Below are 21372 nucleotides of genomic sequence, written 5' to 3'. Positions count from 1 at the left end.
GGGCCAAAGAGCTGCATGTGTCTCGCAAGCCGCGGTTTGCCTACCACGAGTCTAGACAAGGCCTAACTCCAGGGCCTGGCTCTGAGGTACCTGTTTGGTGCCTCAGTTGGAGGCCAGGGCTCTTATTAACATCTCACCATTTTGGCAGGTACAGAGCTACAATGTCTTTAGCACTATTCCTGGAGAGAGAATGATGTATTTAGAAGAGTTATACTACTATTAGAGGACTAATTGTGTTAAATTCAGGGCATATTTAAAAGGGATATTCTTACAGGGTTTGGTTGATGCCCTCTGAATGTTTTCTTTGTGGGTGATAGACAGATGGTTGCAGCATTGAGACATTTGAACACATTAGCAAAACTGGGAAATACCTGGGTATAATGATCGACTCTAGTGCCTGGATAGTCTGGAACATTAGGACATTTGTGGTTGGGGTAATGGTGATTAGTGCAGAAAGCACTCATGCAGATGCAGTCTTGCCTAATAAGTCTAAATCAGAGCACCAGTTTCTGCAGGGAGACTAAATGACAGCAGTTATAATTATAAATGAGGCATTTTCCCCTAGTAAGTGGCTGGGGCTCCCATGCTGCTAATGTCCTTTGAGGGCAGCTAGACCAAAACATGAGGCAATCAGCTTAAATTTCTTGCTCAGGCTGCAGGAGTATGACTTTACCTGTCTTAACATGAGGCTCCACCATGCTATCTACACACACTGACGTCTAAGAACCTACAAGAATACCTGCATCACTCCCTTTATGTAGATTCTGTTCTTCTACTTCTCAACGGTCCTGGTGGGTGCACTAAGTATTGAGGTCTCTTTATTGCCTAGGATCTGAACAAATTGACAAATAAGATAAAGGAATAGCGACAGAGGAGAAGTATCAACTTTATTACTCAGAAAAGCTAGGTTGGAAAATGTTTAGTAATCGAGTTAAATATGATTGTTAACTCAATGCTGGATGGTCTGGAACATTAGGACACTGTGGTAGGGTAATGGTGATTAGTGCAGATAGCAGTGATGCAATCTTTCCTGTTATGTCTAAAAGAGAACACCAGTTTCTGCAGTGAGACTAAAGGCTGGGTCTAGCCATCCGTGTCACTGATCAGATGGGCCAGACCAGCAGAGCCTGCCTCTGTAGAAGTGGAGGTTGCTTGCTTCCTGTGGGCAGTTTGTTCCCAAGGTGAAGGATGAAAGGAGCTGAATAGATCCAGTTTATGAAACACAAACTCACTAGCCAATTGGACTAATTGACCTCCTCCAGAAGAAGCATTTTCCTTCCATGTCTGCATTTTCTTGCTTTGTTCCTTTTAGAACATCTGTAATGATGCCTAGCTATGGAAGTGGAGGATTTAGCTCACTGATCCTTCCTTCTCTTCCCAACATCATTCCGTTACAGTTTTGGTTAAATAAGTATTCAGTGTGTACATTTTACAATTATGTAACTGACCTTTATCTCTTTAGAATTTTGTTTTTATTGAAATTAATGAATGTCCCCTTGTTCCCTTCACTTTAGTTTTTTATAGTCTTAACTAGAGGCCCAGTGCATGAATTTGTGCACAGGTGGGGTCTGGCCGGCTCGCCTAATCACAGCCAATCGGGCTGGGCTGGCCAGGGAGAAGGGCCACGGGAGGTTGGCTGTCCTTGTCCCTGACCAGGGTGGGGGGACCGATCGGAGGTGGGGTCGACTGGGGGGAGGGGCCTGAAGACCCACTGAGCTGGAGCTGAGCATGAGCCCCAGGCTTCCCAGGGAGGACGGCCTCAGCAAGGAAACAGAAACCACCAGAACGCTCTGCAACCAGGCCCGGAGCTCCCTTTGGCCAGGCGGACTCAGAGCTGGTGTCTCTGTGTGCACATTAGACACAGCCCAGCACTCCCACTTGTCTGTTGGTCAAATCCATTGCATCAAAAAACTTGTTCCCCTTCTTCTCTTTGGGCTCTTACAACAAATACAGGCCAATTGGAAGATGTGGGCCTAAGTGGCAGAGCCAGGCCCCACAATCACCCGGAATTTAGGTCTAAGACAACTGGGTGGCAATCTTCACAGAACAGAACACACTGTTTCAGAGTCTTGATTCTCTCCTAAAATGTGCCCAGCTGCTCCTCTTTAGCCAGGATAGACTGAACTAAGGAACCAAAGACTGAGTTTCCTTTGAGGTGGGATCCACTGGGATCCGGCTGGTGGCAAGGCCCCTCACAGGTGGCTGCCTTCCCCCCAAGCTCGGTGTGGTCTGAGCTGGTCCGCTTCTGGTGGTGCCAGGTCCTGGGCTGCTGGTCGGGTGGAGGTCCACAGGGTTTCTCTCCACCGCCTTCCTGGCCTCCCAAGCAATACCCTCAGGCCTGGCATGCCAGGCGACTGTCGCTAGAGCCAGACTTGGAGAGCGAAGGAGCTGGCCCGTGCCACGAGGGGCCCACAGGTGGCCACGCCATGCCCCGCACCCCATTTCTCAGTTTTGCTCATGTGGATCAGGCCAAAGCCCACTGCCTGAAACTGCACCATGTAGCATGTGGGGAGGGTCGCAGCAGGGAGAGGGGCACCTGACCTGCCAGCCTCGGTGACGATCATCTCGGTGCCCAGCTGATTGAATTCGTCCCCCAGAGCCTTAATCTCAAGCTGCACACTCATGCTGGCCACCTTCACGTTCTTCTTACCAGCACCTGGGAGGGTCGCAGCAGGGAGAGGGGCACCCTGACCTGCCAGCCTCGGTGACGATCATCTCGGTGCCCAGCTGATTGAATTCGTCCCCCAGAGCCTTAATCTCAAGCTGCACACTCATGCTGGCCACCTTCACGTTCTTCTTTACCAGCACCTTAGCGGTGGCCGCGCAACTGGCTCTGGACCTCTCAGACTCGACAGCAGCACTGCTGGCAGCCCCTGCGGCTGGTGCGTCATAGCAACTGGTCGTTCCGATCAATCTGCCGTAATGGTCGCTGCGCTTTTATTATATAGATACTAATGGAGCCTAGAGCTTTTCCCCAGTTGCATTAGTATATCTATATGAAGATACTCAACATTTACCTTCACTTATGTATTTATTTTTGTTAATCCTTATCTGAGGATATTTTCCCATTGATTTTTAGAGAGCGTGAAAGGGGAGGGGGGGGAGAAAGAGAGAGAGAGAGAGCGAGAGAGAGAGAGAGAGAGAGAAACAAACATCAGTGTGAGAGAGACACTGATTGGTTGCCTCCCTCATGTGCCCTGACCAAGACTGGGGATCGAACCTGCAGCCCAAGTAGGTGCCCTTGACTGGAATCGAACCTGGGACACTTCAGTCCGCAGGCCGATGCTCTATCCAATGGGTCAAACCAGCGAGGGTGAAAATTTATATTCTTAAAGCAGATTTTCCTGGCCTTGAGGGTGGACTTCTTGTATATTAGCTCTCTTTATGTAGCTCTGCTTTAGAGGTTGACCTTCACCATTATCCTTAAGGTATTCCTCATCTAGCAACATATTAGATGTCCTATTATTCAGATAAAATTGGATTATACTATAAAAACTCGTGTAAAATTTTTTATTTTTGTTTGTTGTGTATACTTCAATTGTATTGGCTATATAATGATTTTATGAAAGCACCCCTATTCATACCTTTAGGTTATTTCTATTTTTTACTACTTAAAAACATTTTTCTTCTGCTAATTTCTTATAGCTAAATCTTGTCGACACACCTTTGATTGATTATTCCAAGAGTTTATTAGGAAAAATTTTAAGTATATGGTAAATTTGAATTTTACAATACACACTTATATATCCGCTACTTAGATTATATAATTAACGTTTTAATATGCTTAACTTTACTATATATCTATCCAATTATCCATTTCTCTTTAGTTAATTTTTTAGTATATCTTTAGAAAGAGTCATGTGTTTTTTAGGCCCATTTTAGTATTTTTTAAATTTATGGTAAGTAGTTCTCTAGGAAAATTTTTATTACTAATTTACACTCTTACCAGTGGTTATTAGCATACTTTGAATGCTTGTCAACACTGGGTTTTATTGTTTTTATGTAACTTTGTTAGTTTATGATATATAGGTTGTTATTAAAGTAAGCTTCTGATAGTTTGTTTTGATGATCTAATCTCCACTGTAGATTTTGAAAATAAATACATGTAATTTGTTCTTTGTCATACTTAATGCTTTTAAATGGGAGCATTGTGCTTGTTCATTAATTATTTAAGGTACAGTTGGGATTTCAATTAGGAAATCACTAGTCCTAACTAGAGTATTAGCTGTAGCATATTCAGCCTTCCTTCTTTTTCACAGAGTAATTGAGCCGAAGGAGAGAAATAATTCATTGGGGGCAATCAGAAGTAGAACTAGAATCTCATGAATTACATTCTTTGACTCGCTGGTACTTTCCTTCACTTAATGGACCTTTGTTGTTTTTTTTGTTTTTTTTTTAAATTCTTTATTGTCTCCTTTTCCCCCCATTGACCACTCCCCGGCGACCCCCACCCCTTGCAAATGCCTCACCCCCCTAGTGTCTGTGTACTGGACCTTTGTTTTATTCCTTTTTTTTGATGTCCCACTCAGTGTAACACTGTAACTGATAGAAATGGTAAGTAATCCTCTAGGAAAATTTTTATTACTAATTTACACTCTATTTCAAGAGAAATAAAGATGAATTTGAAGTGTTAAGCAATCTAAGCACGTAGGAGGGCATACAATAGTTGAAGCAAGGAAGTAGATTAGAAGGTGGAAAGGCTTACACAACTGTTTTAAATTATAGACTACTTGTATTTTATTTTAAAAGTAGTTTATGAACAATTATTTAACTTTGGTATTGCTGGAAATATGTTACCTTTGTAATTTTCTAAGCATTTGGGCAACTCTTTTTGTTTACAGCTGGGCTCAAAATGCAGAGAACTCAAAGATATTCATTTCGGCCAGTGTTACAAGATCTCAGATGAAGGCATGATCGTCATAGCTAAGGGCTGTCTGAAATTGCAAAGAATATACATGCAGGAAAACAAATTAGTAAGTACTTATATCATTTTTGTGTTTTTAATTTTGTTTCTTACCTTTATTATTCCTTAGAACTTAGCTTATAAATTTTCTTCTACTTATTATTTTTGGTTGTTTAGAGGCAAATATTACCTAAGAGAAGAATTGTCTCAAAACAATGATTTTACAGATTGATTCTCCAGCTGTATAGGTGCTTGTATGTGGCACTTGCATAACAGTCGACCACTCAGGTATATTGGAAACATTAAAGTTTAGTCGTCAAATACAAGTATGTGGTTGTAGTTTCTTCGGATTCTCCTAGAGATTGTAATAATTCAGGATATTTAGAATTTTTTAATCAGGAAGATACACACTTAAAAGTAGAGTCTTTAACTAAATATGATGAAAATGGGATTCAATAAATTGAGGTAAATAATCTTAGCAATTACATAAACTTTATATTTTAAGCACACACATATAATCTATTCACCCTTAATGTATTATGTGTAATATCTTTAAAGCCATTTTGTTTTCTTTTATTGAGATATAATTCACATATCATAAAATTCACCTTTTTAAAGTGTATTAAGTCAGTGATTTTAGTATATTCACTAAGTTGTACAATCATCTTCACTAGTTCTAGAATATTTTCATCACCCCAAAAAGAAACCCTATGCTCATTAGCCATCGTTACCCACTTCCCCCTTTCTTCGGCCCTGGAAACTGGCAGTCTACTTTCTATTTTCTGTGGATTTGCCTGTTCTAGACATCTCATGTAAATAGAATCACATGCGTTTTTTGTGTCTGGCTTCTTTCTCTTAGCATAATGATTTCATGGTTCATCCCTGCAGCATGTGACAGAGCTTCATTTCTTTTTTAGGACTGAATAATATTCCAAATCCATTTTATTTTGATGTAATAGATGCATAGTACAAGTTAACAGAAACAGTTGTCTCTGGGGAGGTACTAGTATAATTTTCAATGCTGAAAAAAGGTGCACTTTGAAATAGGCAAAATGGCCTTGAATATATAGAATATTTACAAAGAAGATTTGCTTTCTAATTGTCTCCCCAAAATAAAGAGATCTTTTTGTTGCCCCATCGAGTTAGTTTATAAAATTTGATAAATACGTCTTATATGTTAATGTAAGTTTTGAAAGGTTTCTAGAAGCATCATCAATTCAAATAAGACAGTGCTATTTCAAAAGATTCTAGTTAGAAATATTAAAACACTATGAATTAAAAGTAAATGCTTTTGTTACTACAATTATATTTATCTCTGAAATTATATGATAAAAATATTTCACTCTTTACTACATTTAGTATAAACTTAATAATTACTACTGAGGCAGTATGATCTTGTAGAGAGAATAAGGTCTTCTGGGTTAGAGAAATTGAAGTTTTGAATCCTGGTATTCACTTACTTGCTTTGTGAGTCTGGGAAAGTTGCTTAATCTCTCTGAGCCTCATTTGCAAATGAGGTTAATACTTGTTTTTTTGCTCATTGTGGCTTTGCAGATTAAATGACATAATGTCCTAAAGTTGTCTAGTACAAACTCTGACACCTGAAAAATTAGTAGTTTTATGAGGTTATGACTGTATTTGTTGGCTATTGGTTTCCACTTTACACTCAAGATAAATTAAAGGATGGTAATCCCCACTTAAAATTTTTGTATTTATCATATAATGGGAATAATTTGTTGAGTGAATATTTGTTTTCTTGTTGATTCAACACAGAGAAACATTTTTTTTTGACACATTAAAATTTTAGTGGCTTCCCAAAGGAATTAACTGTATATGTTATATGATAAAACCCTAATATGCTAAGTGTCATATTGGTTGGCTGTTCAACCAATCAAAATGTTATATGCTAATGATACGCTAAGGCTGTTCAACTGCTTGCTATGATGTACACCGACCACCAGGGGGCAGATGCTCCAACCAGTAGGTTAGCTTGCTGCTGGGGTCCAGCTGATTGGGACTGAGTGAGATGGTCCAGACACGTCCTGGAGCCCTCCTGCAGCCCCTCCCCAGCTGGCCAATTTTCTGCGTCCCTCCCTGGCCCTGATTGTGCACCAGTGGGGTCCCTTGACCTGGCCTGTGCCCTCTCACAATCCAGGACCCCTCGGGGAATATTGGAGAGCTGCTTTCAGCCTGATCCTGCAGGCCATGCCGAGGGATCCCCACTGAATTTGGGCCTCTAGTGTTTTTTATAACTGTGTATGTTTTGAAGGTTCTAGTTATATTCACATTAGATTTTTCCTAGTATTGTGTGCCATTAAAAAGTTGTTATATATTTAAATGCCAAGGGAATCAGTTTTGTATATAGGGTTATTTAGTAAATATTTGATTTTATTGGAAGCTTGAAGTAATTTCACCAGATATTAAAGTTCAGTTTAATAAAGTATTTTTTCCAATTTAAGATTCATAGAAAGAAAAATTTAGAATAATTTGAACTCTTTATATTGGACAGTTGAGTTATTGATAACCTTCCATAGGAACTTTGCTTTGTGTTTTGGGAATTTATGAAATAAGGAGAAATACTTGAATTACTTGCAAAACTATAATTTTAAGTAGTTGGGTTAACTCTGATAAGTATTATTAGTAGTCATTTAATAATGAATATTTAAAACTGGGTAAGTAGAAGTAAAAGTGGTTAAAGGCAAATAATATGTATATATGCAGATATATAATTGATATTGCATGTCATTACAAATAGGAAATATAGACATGGTTAAATAGGACAAATATCTTAAATTAACAACTAATAGAAATATTTAGGAGAATACTGTGTCTGTAAGGATGCCAACAGAATTTAATCAGTGCAGATATTAATCAAGTTATTTCGCTAATAACTCTTATTAAATTGAATTTTCTCAAAAGAGTCTTAGAGCTTTGTTGTGCAGTCTATGTAGCATCTATGCTATGTAGCATATCAGCGCATAGTGTTTTTATTTAAATATAAACTTTGTTGACTTTTACACAAAGTAGCAAGATATTCAAATATCCTCGTTTGTGGCACTGGTTTAAGTAAGATAAACTTTAGAATAAGGGAAGGATGCCTGTATTTACCAAAGGGAAAACTTTCATTCAGATGGAAATTGAGGACAGTGACTTGACATTTTAAGACTAATGAATTATGGTGAGGCAGAGTTGAGGATTTACATCTAAAATCTTTTGAAAAGAGAATGAGTTTCTGTTTTAGTCATTTTTGAGTTAGAGGGATGCCATGTACCTACATGGATGTATTTTGCATTCACTATAAAACTCTTGTATAGAATCTAGAAATAGATGTGAGGAATACAAACTATAGTGAGGGTCTAGCATATTATATACATAATTTCCCTGTTTCTGGCGATAGCTTTCATATCACTCCTGTGCACTACTTGCTCCAAAATTATTTAAAAGGCATTTTTAGTTTGCGTGTATAGTTATCCATGGTCTAGGAACATCATTAAGTATATTATCTCTGCTTCTTTCTTTGCTTCAAATTCAGCTTCTCTATTTTTTGAACAGAGGAGCTCTTTGGCCAGATTTTTATTCAGTTGTAAAATGATGGGGTCAGATAGATTGTCATTTGTTATCCAATCTCATGTTTTAAAGTACTTTCCTAGGATTTTATGAATTATTATGAAAATAGCTTCTATCCTGAGTCCCATGGTCATCATATTTGATACTAGATTATATGTGTTGTGTGTATTTGTTATTGTTTTAAAAAATATTTTCTGCTTTGTAGAGTTGGGACCTATTGTAGATTTCTGAATTATCAAGAAATTAGTACTTTATTATGAATGGATTTTAGGAAGTTTTAGGGAAATGTTTCCTGATTAAAATTTGATTTTTCTGAAAGTTAATTTTGACCTTGTATTTTATTTCAACCTTCTGGTGAATTGTTTTTTTTTTTTTAACTAGTGTTTTAATTCTGTGACATCTCCTAGAGTCCTTTGGCTGCTGCTGTAACATTATTTGTAACATTGTTTTTTATTGTTTTTAATTTTATTATCCTTTGGAGGCTTATACTGATGACATAGGATCTAAATTCAGCTCCAGGCTTTCTTCCAGATGGGTTATTGAGGCAAAAGCCTTGTGTGAATCAAACTGAGCTCAGTTCCTTGATTCTGCAGTTTCTTACCCATTTGATTTGGGTGATCTTAAATTTTGTACGTTCTTTTCCTTGTTTGCAGAAAGGATATAATCTTACTACAAACATGCTCTTGTGAGGATCAGACTAAGTGAAATTAAGAGGGAAAGTACCAAATGTGTCTCATGGTCTCAAACAGGACATCTTCAATAAGGGTTACTTTTCTTCTTCTCCCTACCAGAATTTACTTTCTGGAGCCTACCAGTTTGAATTGGGCTGTGTCAGTGCCTAACATCACCCATTAGCTTACCTGCAGTTTAATTATTTTTTGCTGCTTGCTTTGATTTGAGGCTCTTGCAACAGTGAAGTAAATAGGCTGGTGGTAATGTTACCATCAGCTGGGCTATGTAAGGTAAACATTTGCATCAAAGCCTAAATAGTAGTAGTTAACTCAGTATTATATGTGTTTCTTCATTCCTTTACTTTTCCACTCACAGTTCATATAGTAAAGGATTTGGTCCTCTCCTCCCCTCGGTTCTCCCACTACACTGCTATCTTACTTCTCAAGCATTCCTTGTGAGGTAAGTTTACTTGTAATCTCAGACATAAATAATTCATATTTGTGAGGGATTCTATTTTCACGTCAGCCTCCAAAGCCTCCCAGAGTAGATATTCACCTTCATTGCCTCTTCCCTTATGTTTCTTTGGAAATATTTTTATTGAGTTTTAGAGAGAGGGGTAGGGAGAGGGAGAGCATAACATTGATCGGCTGACTCCTGCACACCCCTACCACAGATTGAGCTCATAACCTAGGAATCGAACCAGCAGCTTTTTGGTGCATGGGACAATGCCCAACCACCTGACCACTCCAGCCAGGGCGCCCTTTACCCTCTTAATGGATGAGGTATTTACTTGCACGCAGAGTATAGTTTCCAGTGAACAGTGATGCATGAATGTGGCATTCTAAAGAAGGCCACCTAAAGATACTGAGATGCATTTTATTGTATACTGCATTTATGGATCTTGCTGTCATTTGTTGATTTAAAAAAAAATAGTTACTAGTAGTTACCTTTTATTGAGTATTTATAATGTATCAGGCACTATGCAATTGTAAATAATTAATCCTCACAACTACCATAAGCAGTAGCTTGTTTTTATTCCATTTTACAGAAGAGTAAATTGAGGCTTAGAGAGATTAAATAACAATAGCTAAATGTCACAGTTAAGATTCTAACCCAGAGCTGTTAGATTCCCAACCTTTGTTCCCAAGCCCCTTTGATTTGCATGGTTACATTACAGATGGGGCTAATCCATATGTCTTTGAACCAAGCAGTAATTTCCAAAAGGCATTATCTCCCTTTAAAACACTGACAGGTAGTGTGAGACATCAAAGGAAAAAGTTAATTATTGCCATGAGCAGAAGATTTTTTTGCTAGGATGACATCTGATTTCAGGGGAAGCTGTAAGTACCAATGGAGATATATTAAAATCTTTTCTGGGAAAATTAGTAAAATTATCAAAGGAGAAAACTCTCTTCAAAATAGTGCTTAATGTTGATCTTAATCTCGTACAAATATGGACATAATTAATTTAATAGTAGAATTACACTCTTTATGTAAAAATTTTTTCTTTGCAAAGTCATAGCATTTTATATTTTTGTGTGAAATTTAGATTCAGATGCTAATACCATTTCATTTTTGTTCAGCATATTCAACAGAAATTTTAACTCTATTTCAAACGTTCATTCAATTTAGTTAACATTTGAATACCTACTATGTGCCAGGCACATATGAGAGGTGTTGAGAAATTAAAAAAGAGTTATACTGCCAAAGAGAGGAGATTTTGGTCTAGGCTTAAGTGCTATGGAAGTGCCAATCATAAAAATAGTTACTTGTGTGAGAGGTAAGGGAGGAATGGGTAATTCTATAAATAGTAGGTGACATTTGAACTGGGTCTTGAATGATATATAGCAATATGATGATTGTGAAGCAAACATTTTCTGGGGAAAAGTGATAGCAGTTGGGAGAAACAGCATTAACAAAGACAGGCATCAGGAAAATATATGGAATGTCTAATAAGTAGTGTATGTTACAGTAAGATTAGCTTGCAGGCAGTGTGGGTTGGGGAAATGTTAATATTTGGGTCTGTAAAGGAAGGTAGTGAACAGGTTGTTAGTTTCTGAAGTCTTATGCTCAGGAATTTGGTTATCTCTAAGTAATGGGGTTTATAGCATGGGATTTCACCAAATGTGAAGCATGATCATATTTTTGGGTTTATAAGTTATTTTTTAAATTTTGAGAAATTAGGGAAAATACAGAATACTAGGAAGGATAACAACGCTCATATGCCCATTACACAAACATCGGCAATTGTTCACATTTTGTTGATTTGTTTCTTCTTCTTGAATTAGGAAAGAGATAAACTGTCAGTCTTTGTTGTTTTGCATCCAGTGTCATCTTATTTTATCCTTTTATTTTTAAATATATTTTTATTGATTTCAGAGAGGAAGGGAGAGGGAGAGAGATAGAAACATCAATGATGAGAGCGAATCATTGATTGGCTGCCTCCTGCATGCCCCCTACTGGGGCTTGAGCCTGCAACAGCGGCATGTGCCCTGACCAGGAATCGAATCTGGTTCATAGGTCAATGCTCAACCACTGAGCCACACCGGTCGGGGCTTACTATCCTTTTAGAAGCAACTACTAGGATGATCCAAAATGATTTAAACATAAAAAAAACTTTAACATACATGATAATGTGAACAACAGTAGTATTGTTTAGTTTGTAGTCACATATAGTTTATGTCTGATGTCATCTGGTTAAATATGTGGTCTTACAAACTATATATCAGTGTGTAATTTGCATTTTTGTTTTGTTTTTGAGAGCCAGCCATAATTAATATGTAATTCATTCTTTTTAACTGTTAGTGTTCTATATATGAATATATGTCCTGTTTATTCATTCCCTATTGAAGGACTTACATTGCTTCTGGTATGTCATCATCACAGGCAGCATTGTGATAAAATTCTTGTGCTTATTTGTAAAGAATTTCTCTAGGATATATATACCTAAAAATGTAATTATAGGGAGCTAAGATATGTATGTCTTCAAATTATTGCAAGATCATGACAAACTGTCATGTGTAATTGAGATCATGATTCACAGGTGTAGCTTTCTGATAGATTGTCAACTCTTTTGAGGGCAGGAAGATATCTAATTGTCTTTTTATCCTATTCCCCCCCCCCGCCCCCGTCATGTTGGCACATAATAGATATTCAGGGAATGTTAGTTTAGTGACATATGGGTTACTATTGAACTAAACATGCTTTTAAAAGTATACTCCTTCAAATACTTTGGGAACTGCTTTGAAAGAAGATGAATTTGAGTATATAAATAAAAGGTTGAAAAATAGCTGAAAGATGCAGTCAGTAGTTTTTTTTTAGTTTTCTAGTAAGTAAATTTCTTTGATCTGGTTACTGTATGACTGATGCCATTTTTTACGTAAGTATCAGATTTATCTAGCCAGTCATTAATGTACTCAAGGAGTATTTATTAGGGCAATTGTTTTTAACAACATGCAGTTCTGATAAATTAGGGCATAATTTTTATTCTTGTCAAAATTACATTGACTTGTACTTTCTAATCATTAATAAAGTTAGTTTTATTTTATTGAAGTGATTTTTGAAAGACTTACTTTAAAGACATTAGTTATTTGGCAGACCAATACATTGAAAAAATGTTAAAATGTTATTTGGCTGATTTTTCCATTTGAAGAAGAAATATGTTACTAATTTTTATTCTTTGCTAGAGCTTGACCTCTCACTCTCTTTTTAAAAATCTATTGGTATTTTTCTTCTGTGGATATCTTTTGTACCTACCAGGTGTCCTGGTTTTTTAAAAACATAAATGAATTGTATTTTATCATTTAAAAAGCATAGAAAATTATAAAGAATGAATGTGTGTACATGTGCTTTCTCTCCCTCAGTGTGGTATGGAGGGCAGGTAGTATCTTAGGTAATATCCAAATAATTTTTCTTTGTTTTACCCAGCATATTTACCTGCCTAATTATATTAGTTTAGTAATATTACAAGTAGTTCAGAAATGTTGGGGACCTGTCAACTGATGATAGGGGAGGCTCAAATGCTAACAGAATCTCAGGAGGAAACTAGCCTGGTATTAAAAGCTCTAATACAGATAACCCAATGTTAATAATGCAGAATTCATTATGGTTAAAAATAGGAGACTCCAAACAGTTTTAACATAGTTTTAAATTTTTTTCTGAATCAAATTCTGGTTTACTAAAAATATCCAAATTGTTTTGAGTTTAATACTTATACTTGTTAGGTTATTCCTAGTGTTGGAATTTTTTTGCTGGTCTTATTTTCTACTTATATATTAACTATATATTCTATAGTTTAGATCCCCTTTAAAAAATAATTTTGTTAACTTTCTTTTGGAACTGCATGTTAAAAAAATCAGAAAGAGATTTGGGGCAAATCAAGCTACAGTATCTCTCAGACGTAAGTACTGTCTCTCTGACTTTGTGCTCAAGTATTGGCAATAGGAGATGGTTGGTTGAGATAAAGAGCCCAGTCATTAGTCTAAGCAGATATAAATTTTATAAGGTTAGCTGGCAGTGGGATGCTGGGAGTACATTAATCCTGTCATTTGTGAGCACATATTCTTTAGTTACCTTTTTAAGACTGTCAGTCACTAAGTGAGATGTATTGTTTGGATCAGGGAGAAATTTTGGCTTATATTTTTCTTTACAGTAATGAGTTGCTAGGGTTTTAGACTCCAAGACTTAATACCAGTTATTATTTTAGTGGGTAGGAATAAGAGGGTAAAAATTAGCTGTTTTGCTTTGTTTTATTTTGCCTTTCTGAATATCATTTATAAACTGTCATTGAATCTGGCTTTCTGGTGATAGGATGCTTCTTTTCTAGCATTTTCTTGTAGTTATTATAAACATGTACATTATCATGAAAGTGCTATGCCCCTTGGGCTGTCACCAGGTGATCCTCTCTTCATGCAAAAGCTCTGCAGGTTATGCTCCTATCTAGGCATCCTGTTTGGTGAGTACTGTTCCTATCCATGCTGCAAGTTTTTTTTTTTTTAATATATTTTATTGAGTTTTTACGGAGAGGAAGGGAGAGGGGGATAGAGAGTTAAACATCGATGAGAGAGAAACATCGATCAGCTGCCTCCTGCACACCTCCTACTGGGGATCTATCCACTGAGCCAAACTGGTAAGGGCTCTTGCTGCAAGTTTTGCTTATTTCTATTACCTGAGTTGGCTTCCTTTTCTGTTTTCCTTGAAGTTCTTGTTGAAGGTCTGACATGAGGTTGTCCCCTGGGCAGTAAGTAGAAGAAACAATAGTTATGAGAGTGTCGGATATATTCTTTTCCTTGGGTTGCATTCTCTGGTTTTTAGTAGCTGAGAAGTTGAAAAGCCAGATGAAAGATGGAGTCTGTTCTCCTTTGATATTTACTTGTTTTTAAACCCTTTTATTGTCTCTTATTTTGTGTAGCCACATTTAGGTTACAGACAAGATCAATATAGTATTTTTCTTTAGTAGGTGTTGCATTTTAGTATTTTGGGTTTCTAGAATATGATAAAAGTGGTTTATTCAGGAGTGTTCTTGGGGGTAGAAAATTTGTGGTGTTTATTACCATGTTTTTATAGTCTGTTTTTAAACATAAAATATGTGTTTATCATTCACTTTAACATGATATATAAATGAATACATATAGAATTTGTAATCCAAAGAAAAACAGTTATAAATCCTTCTATTTCAACTATGTTAGGGTGGTTATTCTTACCTTGTTTTCCTCTTATGGAATATATTTTTATAAAATAAATAAATTAAATTACAGTTGACATTCAATATTATTATTGAATATATCTTTGATAAAATAAAGAGGAAGATATATACTTATATTCATTGTTATTTAAATGCACACATGAATGCCCATAGGTTATACAATTATTTGTATCATGTTATGCTAGCTTTTCAGTTTGATTCCTCTCAGAACATGGTAGAATTATGTTAGCTCTGATTTGTAGATTCTCTGGGGAACCAAAAATATTTTTTAATGTCTTTTGACTAATCCTAGCTTTAAATATTTGAAGATAAAATTTAAGTAGTTTGATATATCATGTATTTTAAGTTGTTGCTGGACACAATTATATATACACACATATGTATGCTCCTTTTCTATTGATACAGTAATAATATAAGTTATGTATAATTGTAGGCAGTTCCATATAAAATTTATTATACATTTTAATTACAATTGTTTTAAGCTTGTGAATGAAGAACTAAATGGAAAATAGTGTAGCAGATAAAAATATATTGTATATTCCTCTGAAATTCAGTCATGACCTAAGAGATTTCTATTTCTTATCTTATCCATTATCTAGGAATGCTCTGTAGGAATTGTTTTGCTAAAAATACTCTCTTCATCATTTCTGCAATCTGTAGTGCCTAATTAACTTCAAAGATTTTTTCAGTTACTAGTCACTATTCTCATTTTATTTTTTAAAAATATATTTTTATTGATTTCAGAGAGGAAGGGAGAGGGAGAAAGAGAAACATCAATGATGAGAGATCATTATTGAACATCTGCCTCTTGCACGCCCCCTACTGGGGATGGAGCCTACAACCCGAGCATGTGTCCTTGACTGGAATTGAACCCAGGACCCTTCACTCTGCAGACCGATGTTCTGCCCACTGAACCAAACCATCTGGGGCTTCTCATTTCATTTTTAATTTGTACATTTCCTCTTCATTTTTTCTTATCATTTTGCTTTCTTCCAATATGTGTTCGTATCTTCAAGCTCAGCTAAATATTTTTTGTCAAACATTAAAAATTCTACCAAATTTATTGCTTTCTCATATTCTTTCTGCTTCCTGTATTTACCTCTTTTTTTTTATTAACCCATTGATAATTTGTTGTAGATTCCAAGGCTTTAGTTTAGTTATGTAAATTCCTTGAAATTGGATATGATGTCTTATTTTTAAAAAACTATATCTATTTTTAAAAAATCTTTATTGTTGAAAGTATTACATATGTCCCCTCTGTTTCCTTCATTGACCTCTTCTATCCTGCCTCCACCTTCACCACCCTATTGTCTGTGTCCATAGGTTATGCATATATGCATACAAGTTCTTTGGTTAATTTCTTCCCACCCACCCATACTCCACCACCTTCCCTCTTAGATTTTCACAATCTGTTCCATGCTTCTATGTCTCTGGACTATTTTGTTCATCAGTTTTTTTTGTTCATTAGATTCCACGTATGAGTGAGATCATGTGATACTTGTCTTTCTCTGACTGGCTTATTTTGCTTAGGTCCTTCTATGCTGTCTCAAAGGGTAACTAATGTATGTTTGTCAATGTTTTGACTAAATGGTTAGTTGTTAGGACTCCTTTTCCCCCCCAATATATTTTTTAAATTTATTGATTTTAGATAGAGAGAGGAATGAGAGAGGGAGAGAGAGAGAGAGAGAAACATTGCTTTGCTGCTCCACCCATTCATGAACTCATTGGTTGATTCTTGTATGTGCCCTGACCCAGGATCAAACCCACAACTTCAGCATATCGGGACCACGCTCCAACCAATTGAGCTATCTAACCAGGGGCCATATCTTAAAAATTAATTTTTTTCTGACAAAAATTTTAAAGTTTCTGAAAAGGACTATTAATGAAGATGAACCATTCTATTCTAAAGTTCTTTTGGTTTAGTTCTTGAAAAAATGTTGTTTATAACTGAATCGGTGAAATATTCTTTGTTCTGTAACAGTGTCAAAGTGGTTCTTCATTAGTGTTCATACCAGAGGAGTGGCAGTGATAGTTTGAGGAAGTAAAATCCCAAATAAGTCTGTCCTCCTCAAGAATTAAGTACAAAATGATTTCTTAAAAGTGAGTGTTGAAACTCGTGGTTTTAACATTTTTAAATTGCAAGTTACCTGTGATATGTTTTCATTTCTTGGTTTATATCCCATTGAATATATTTGATTTAAGTGCTTTCACCAATGCGTTTCCTTTTTTTTCTGCTTTCAGACAACCCTAACAAAAATCTCTAAAGACTGCTAAGAATTGTGGTCTTTTTTCTTTTGTCATACTTTAATCACTTGATTCTTGAAAAGGTGAAACTTAACAAGTTGCTTGCCTCTGTGGTTGAGTTTGCTTAGAAGAACTTGTTTTTATTGTTGTAGTTTAGAAAGAGATCGTTAAATACACTATTTGATACATACCTTGGTTGCTTGATACCAAAAAAGTACACCAAGCAGATCTCACCTAAAATTTTGTTAGAACATTGAAATTGCATGCTTTGAGAGTATTATAACATACAGAAATTACACTTATAAGTGTTTTTAAAATTACTTTGCATAAAATTATTAATTGCATAAATTAGTTGCATTTATTTTATCATTTTTTTCTTTAATATGTTCTAATAGTTTTATAGAATCAAAAATTATAGAAAGACTAAAAAGAAACATCAATAGGTATCTTAGAATAATGCTGTTTGTTTTTTCATTTTCTTAGAAGATTGTCATTTGGAAAATTCAAGGAAAAAAAATTAGCCACATGTTGGTTCAGCCAGCTGTAGTGTTTAACCTTGGATTAATTTGTGTGTTGTTTTTTTTTTTCAATCTGGAAGTGATTTTTTTTTTTTTAGTATACTTAGATGGTTTTCTTTTGTCAAGTCTAAGTATATAGGAATCATCTATTTTAAAGTGTATGAAACATTTTTTCAAATATACTTTATAGGATAATATTTTTAGATTATAAAATCAATAATTCTTTTTTTAAAGAAAGTAATTACGCTGATTGCTGATCTGTATAGGAATAGGAGATATTTCACATATAGCCTTTTACACAGAGGTAAATCATTTTCAAACCAGTGTATGCATTTGCCCAGTGCCTTCCCCCTTTCTTTCTATCAAGGCATATCTTTTTTCAGCTGTTGCTGAAACTTCCTTCACTTATTGGAATCAACATGTAATCACCTTAATGCTTACTCCCACCTTTGAGATTCTGTATTTGTACATGTCCAAGGTTAATTATTTTTTTATTCATTATAATATTAAAGGTACATTAAGTTTGCATGCATGAATTATTGGTCACGTACTTCCTTCTTCTGACCCTACTTTTAAAAAGTTAATCTTAAAAAAAAAAAAGATAGTGACTTAGCCTTGAAAGTGAGTTTAGAAGGCTGTTAAACCCGCTTCCTGCAAACCCCTTTATTGAAACTTCCTGCAAATCCCTTATTGAGTAATGAGCATCCATCATTGTGCATGTGTGTGTTTGGGTTAGGTTTATTAATAGATGAATATTCAAGAACCCATGCAATATTTTAATAACACTTGAAAAATTATGATTAAAATGATTCCCAAATGTATTTGACTAGATTTTTCTACTTTTTAGCATTTAAAAATAATTATTAATGCCTTTTTTTAAAAAAAGGTTACATATACTCATCACATTATTTAAAAAGACTAGATCATTTTTTCAGTACTAACTTATTCTCACACTACATTAGTAAAAGAATCTATAACTTGACAATTGGAATGACTGTCTCCTGTGAATGTGTGCATTGTTTTAGGGGACCTTTCCATCTTTGACAGTGTATGGCAATACCCACTGAATAGTGGTGCTCGTAAAACTTTTGTGGTTTCATTTACTATTAACATGCTCTGTGACAAGTGGCCTTTCCTAATCTCACATCATGGGTTTGAAATTTTTTCCTTAACGCTTTATAGTTGAATTACAATATATTGTGTCCTTTGTTTTCTCCTGGAAAAGGATTTAAACAAATTTTCTATTGCACTTGTTGAATATGTATTTCATAGTAACCACCATGAAGTTTGCAGCATTTAAGAAGATGAAGAAGCGAAGATAAAAGGTACACATTCAAGAAGGCTTGGTTTCACAGTTGGTGCATAATCCTTTCTGCTGTCATTGGTACCCTAACCCTGTACCTACCAGAACAAAAGAAACTGAATTGGAAATTGTGGGAGCTGGGGAACATTCAGTTGGCAGCCCATCGCATGGCCCATAGGCGTTGTCAGGTCTCAGTTTGATGCCCTTTATTCTTTCTGACAGATGTGAGGTAGGGTCTATGAGGGGGAAGTCATTACTAGAGAGAGGGCAGTGTCAGATCAAAAGTAACCAGTGATCAAACAAGGTAAAGGGCTGTGGAAAATAGGCTCTTTCTGGCCTCAACACCTGCCTGATCACTGAAGGGAATAGTCCTATGTGTCAGAGCTAGTTGATTTTCTTTGATGTACAGTGAATTAAAAGTCAGAATGGAAGCTTAAGTGGAGTACAGAAGACTTTTACTTCCTATTCTTGAGCAATTTGGGTGTTTACATTTTTTACTTTAGTTATCTAGAAGTTAGAGAAGTCATTCTCTGTTAAATAAAATAATAAAGGTTGCCCATATTAACTTTATTACCACTATATAGAGATAGTACTAATAAACAAGTTTCAATGTAGTAGGAATGAAGTTTATAAGTCACCAAACTTTATTTCTTTCCAGCACCTAATTATAACTTTAATCATTGATAATCTGGTAAAAGTAGTGCTTTAGCAGATAGTCTAATGTATTATTTAGTAAATTAATCTAAGGGAAGTGTGTTTCTGATCTTAAACAATACTTTTTAAACGTAACACTCAAGTGAGATTTAGAGTCTCTGTTATATTTCTCTGTTTTTAAATTTTTAGATTAAATAAATGTGTTGATCCCTCGCATTGTGCATCTTTCATTTCTAAATTATGGTCTTTCTTAGTTTTTGTTTGCTGCAATTTCTGTAATTTGATGTATGGGTTAGAAAAGTTACTGTTTTAGGTGATGGGGGTAGTTGGTCAGAATATCTAATTACCAGTTTGGTATGGATTTAAGTAAATTTAAGGCTTACCAAGTGATGTTTATGTTTTGCTTATTAGTTTAGAGAGTCATTACTAATTTAATAAATCCAACCATTGTCATTTTTATAGGGATAAAATGATTGTACTGAATTTATTTGATTGCTAGATGTATCATTGACTCAATGACAAGTTCTCAGAGGAAAAAAGAAAAACTACATTAAGTATTTGTATTGATTTTAAGACTTCCTTCTTCCTGTAATTTCTGAGCCACAAATTTGTAGAAGGATGTGTGTCTTTCCCCCCCAAAAACAGTAATTCCTTTAATGACTTTAAAAAGTATCAAATAATTTTATAAAAATATACTGGTATAATTTTTTTGTTTTTCTCAGTGTACACCGATCATTTGGATGATTTAATGGAAAAGGGTTTTCACATGGCTTACAGCATTCATTAAATAAATTGATTTATATTATTTGAGAGAATAGAAGTTAAGCCTAAAGGTAGAGATTAGAGAGTGGATTGACTTTTATACCCTAGAAAATGATATTAAAAGCATGGAAATGAATGCTGCTGTAGTTGTAGGTGATACAATGCTGGAAAATATATTCTCCTTCTTTATGATTATTGGCCACATGGATCAATTAAATTTTTTATAAATTGAACCTCATGTCATTCACTTAAGCATTTATTGAATACTAACCACATACCATTGTGCATCTAGACCCATTTTCCTTGGGTGATGCCAGCCCACTTACTTTATAGTAACTCTTAACTAACATGAGTGATTTCCTTCTGTGTTGTGTTCACCAATGTAAGGGCCTTTTGGGGAAGATAGAGCCCTGTCATAGCCTGGACTCGTAAACTTTCATATGTTGAATACTACATTTTAAGAGTAATAATTTGAAAATGATAGCATCTAGATAATCTTTTACTTGCTAATTATGATAAATTGTATATTATTTCATCTTAGTTACCTAATTAAGATGAAATATTTGAAGATTAAAATTAAAGGAGCTATTATAGAGTGTAAAACATGGTATGTTTATTACAATGATAGTTCTGTATAAGGATGCTTTGCTATTAAAGAAAGACTTGTTCCACTGAGCCATTGCAATACTTGGGTAGTACAAGGTTAATAATCCTTGAAGAATCCTATCTAATAAAAGAGAAACATGGTAATTGGCATACAACCGCTACCCTTCCCATTGGCTAATCAGGGCAATATGCAAACTAACTGCCACCCAAGATGGCGGCCGGCAGCCAGGCAGCTTGAAACTAACATGAGGCTTGCTTGCTTCATTGACGGAGGACTCCAACGTTCCCCGCCTGCCGCTGCAGGCCTCTGAGCCTGCAGTTTGAAACATTTTAACAAATACCACCGGACTTCAGCCAGCAGATTCGCAACATTGTAAGCAAAGGCCAGAAACCTACTTTCAGCAGCGGAGGCCTAAGAGCTGGAGCCAAGCCTCAAAGC

The 21372-nt window shown here is 35.6% G+C and overlaps 1 protein-coding gene across 1 annotated transcript in view; it reads left to right on the top strand.

The window, feature by feature from the left end:
• The window catches only part of LOC102759054 (F-box/LRR-repeat protein 17), a 97707-nt gene that overhangs the window by 22013 nt on the left and 54322 nt on the right, over positions 1 to 21372 (top strand). The window contains exon 4 of the mRNA XM_015568410.1: positions 4842 to 4973. Coding sequence (XP_015423896.1) covers positions 4842 to 4973 — 132 coding nt within the window. The remainder of the gene's footprint in view (positions 1 to 4841; positions 4974 to 21372) is intronic.

Source organism: Myotis davidii, unplaced genomic scaffold (assembly GCF_000327345.1).
Source record: "Myotis davidii unplaced genomic scaffold, ASM32734v1 scaffold812, whole genome shotgun sequence".
NCBI classification, from domain to species: Eukaryota; Metazoa; Chordata; class Mammalia; order Chiroptera; family Vespertilionidae; genus Myotis; species Myotis davidii.
The sequence above is the reverse complement of the archived record's forward strand: the minus strand, read 5'-3'. Positions and strand labels throughout refer to the sequence as shown.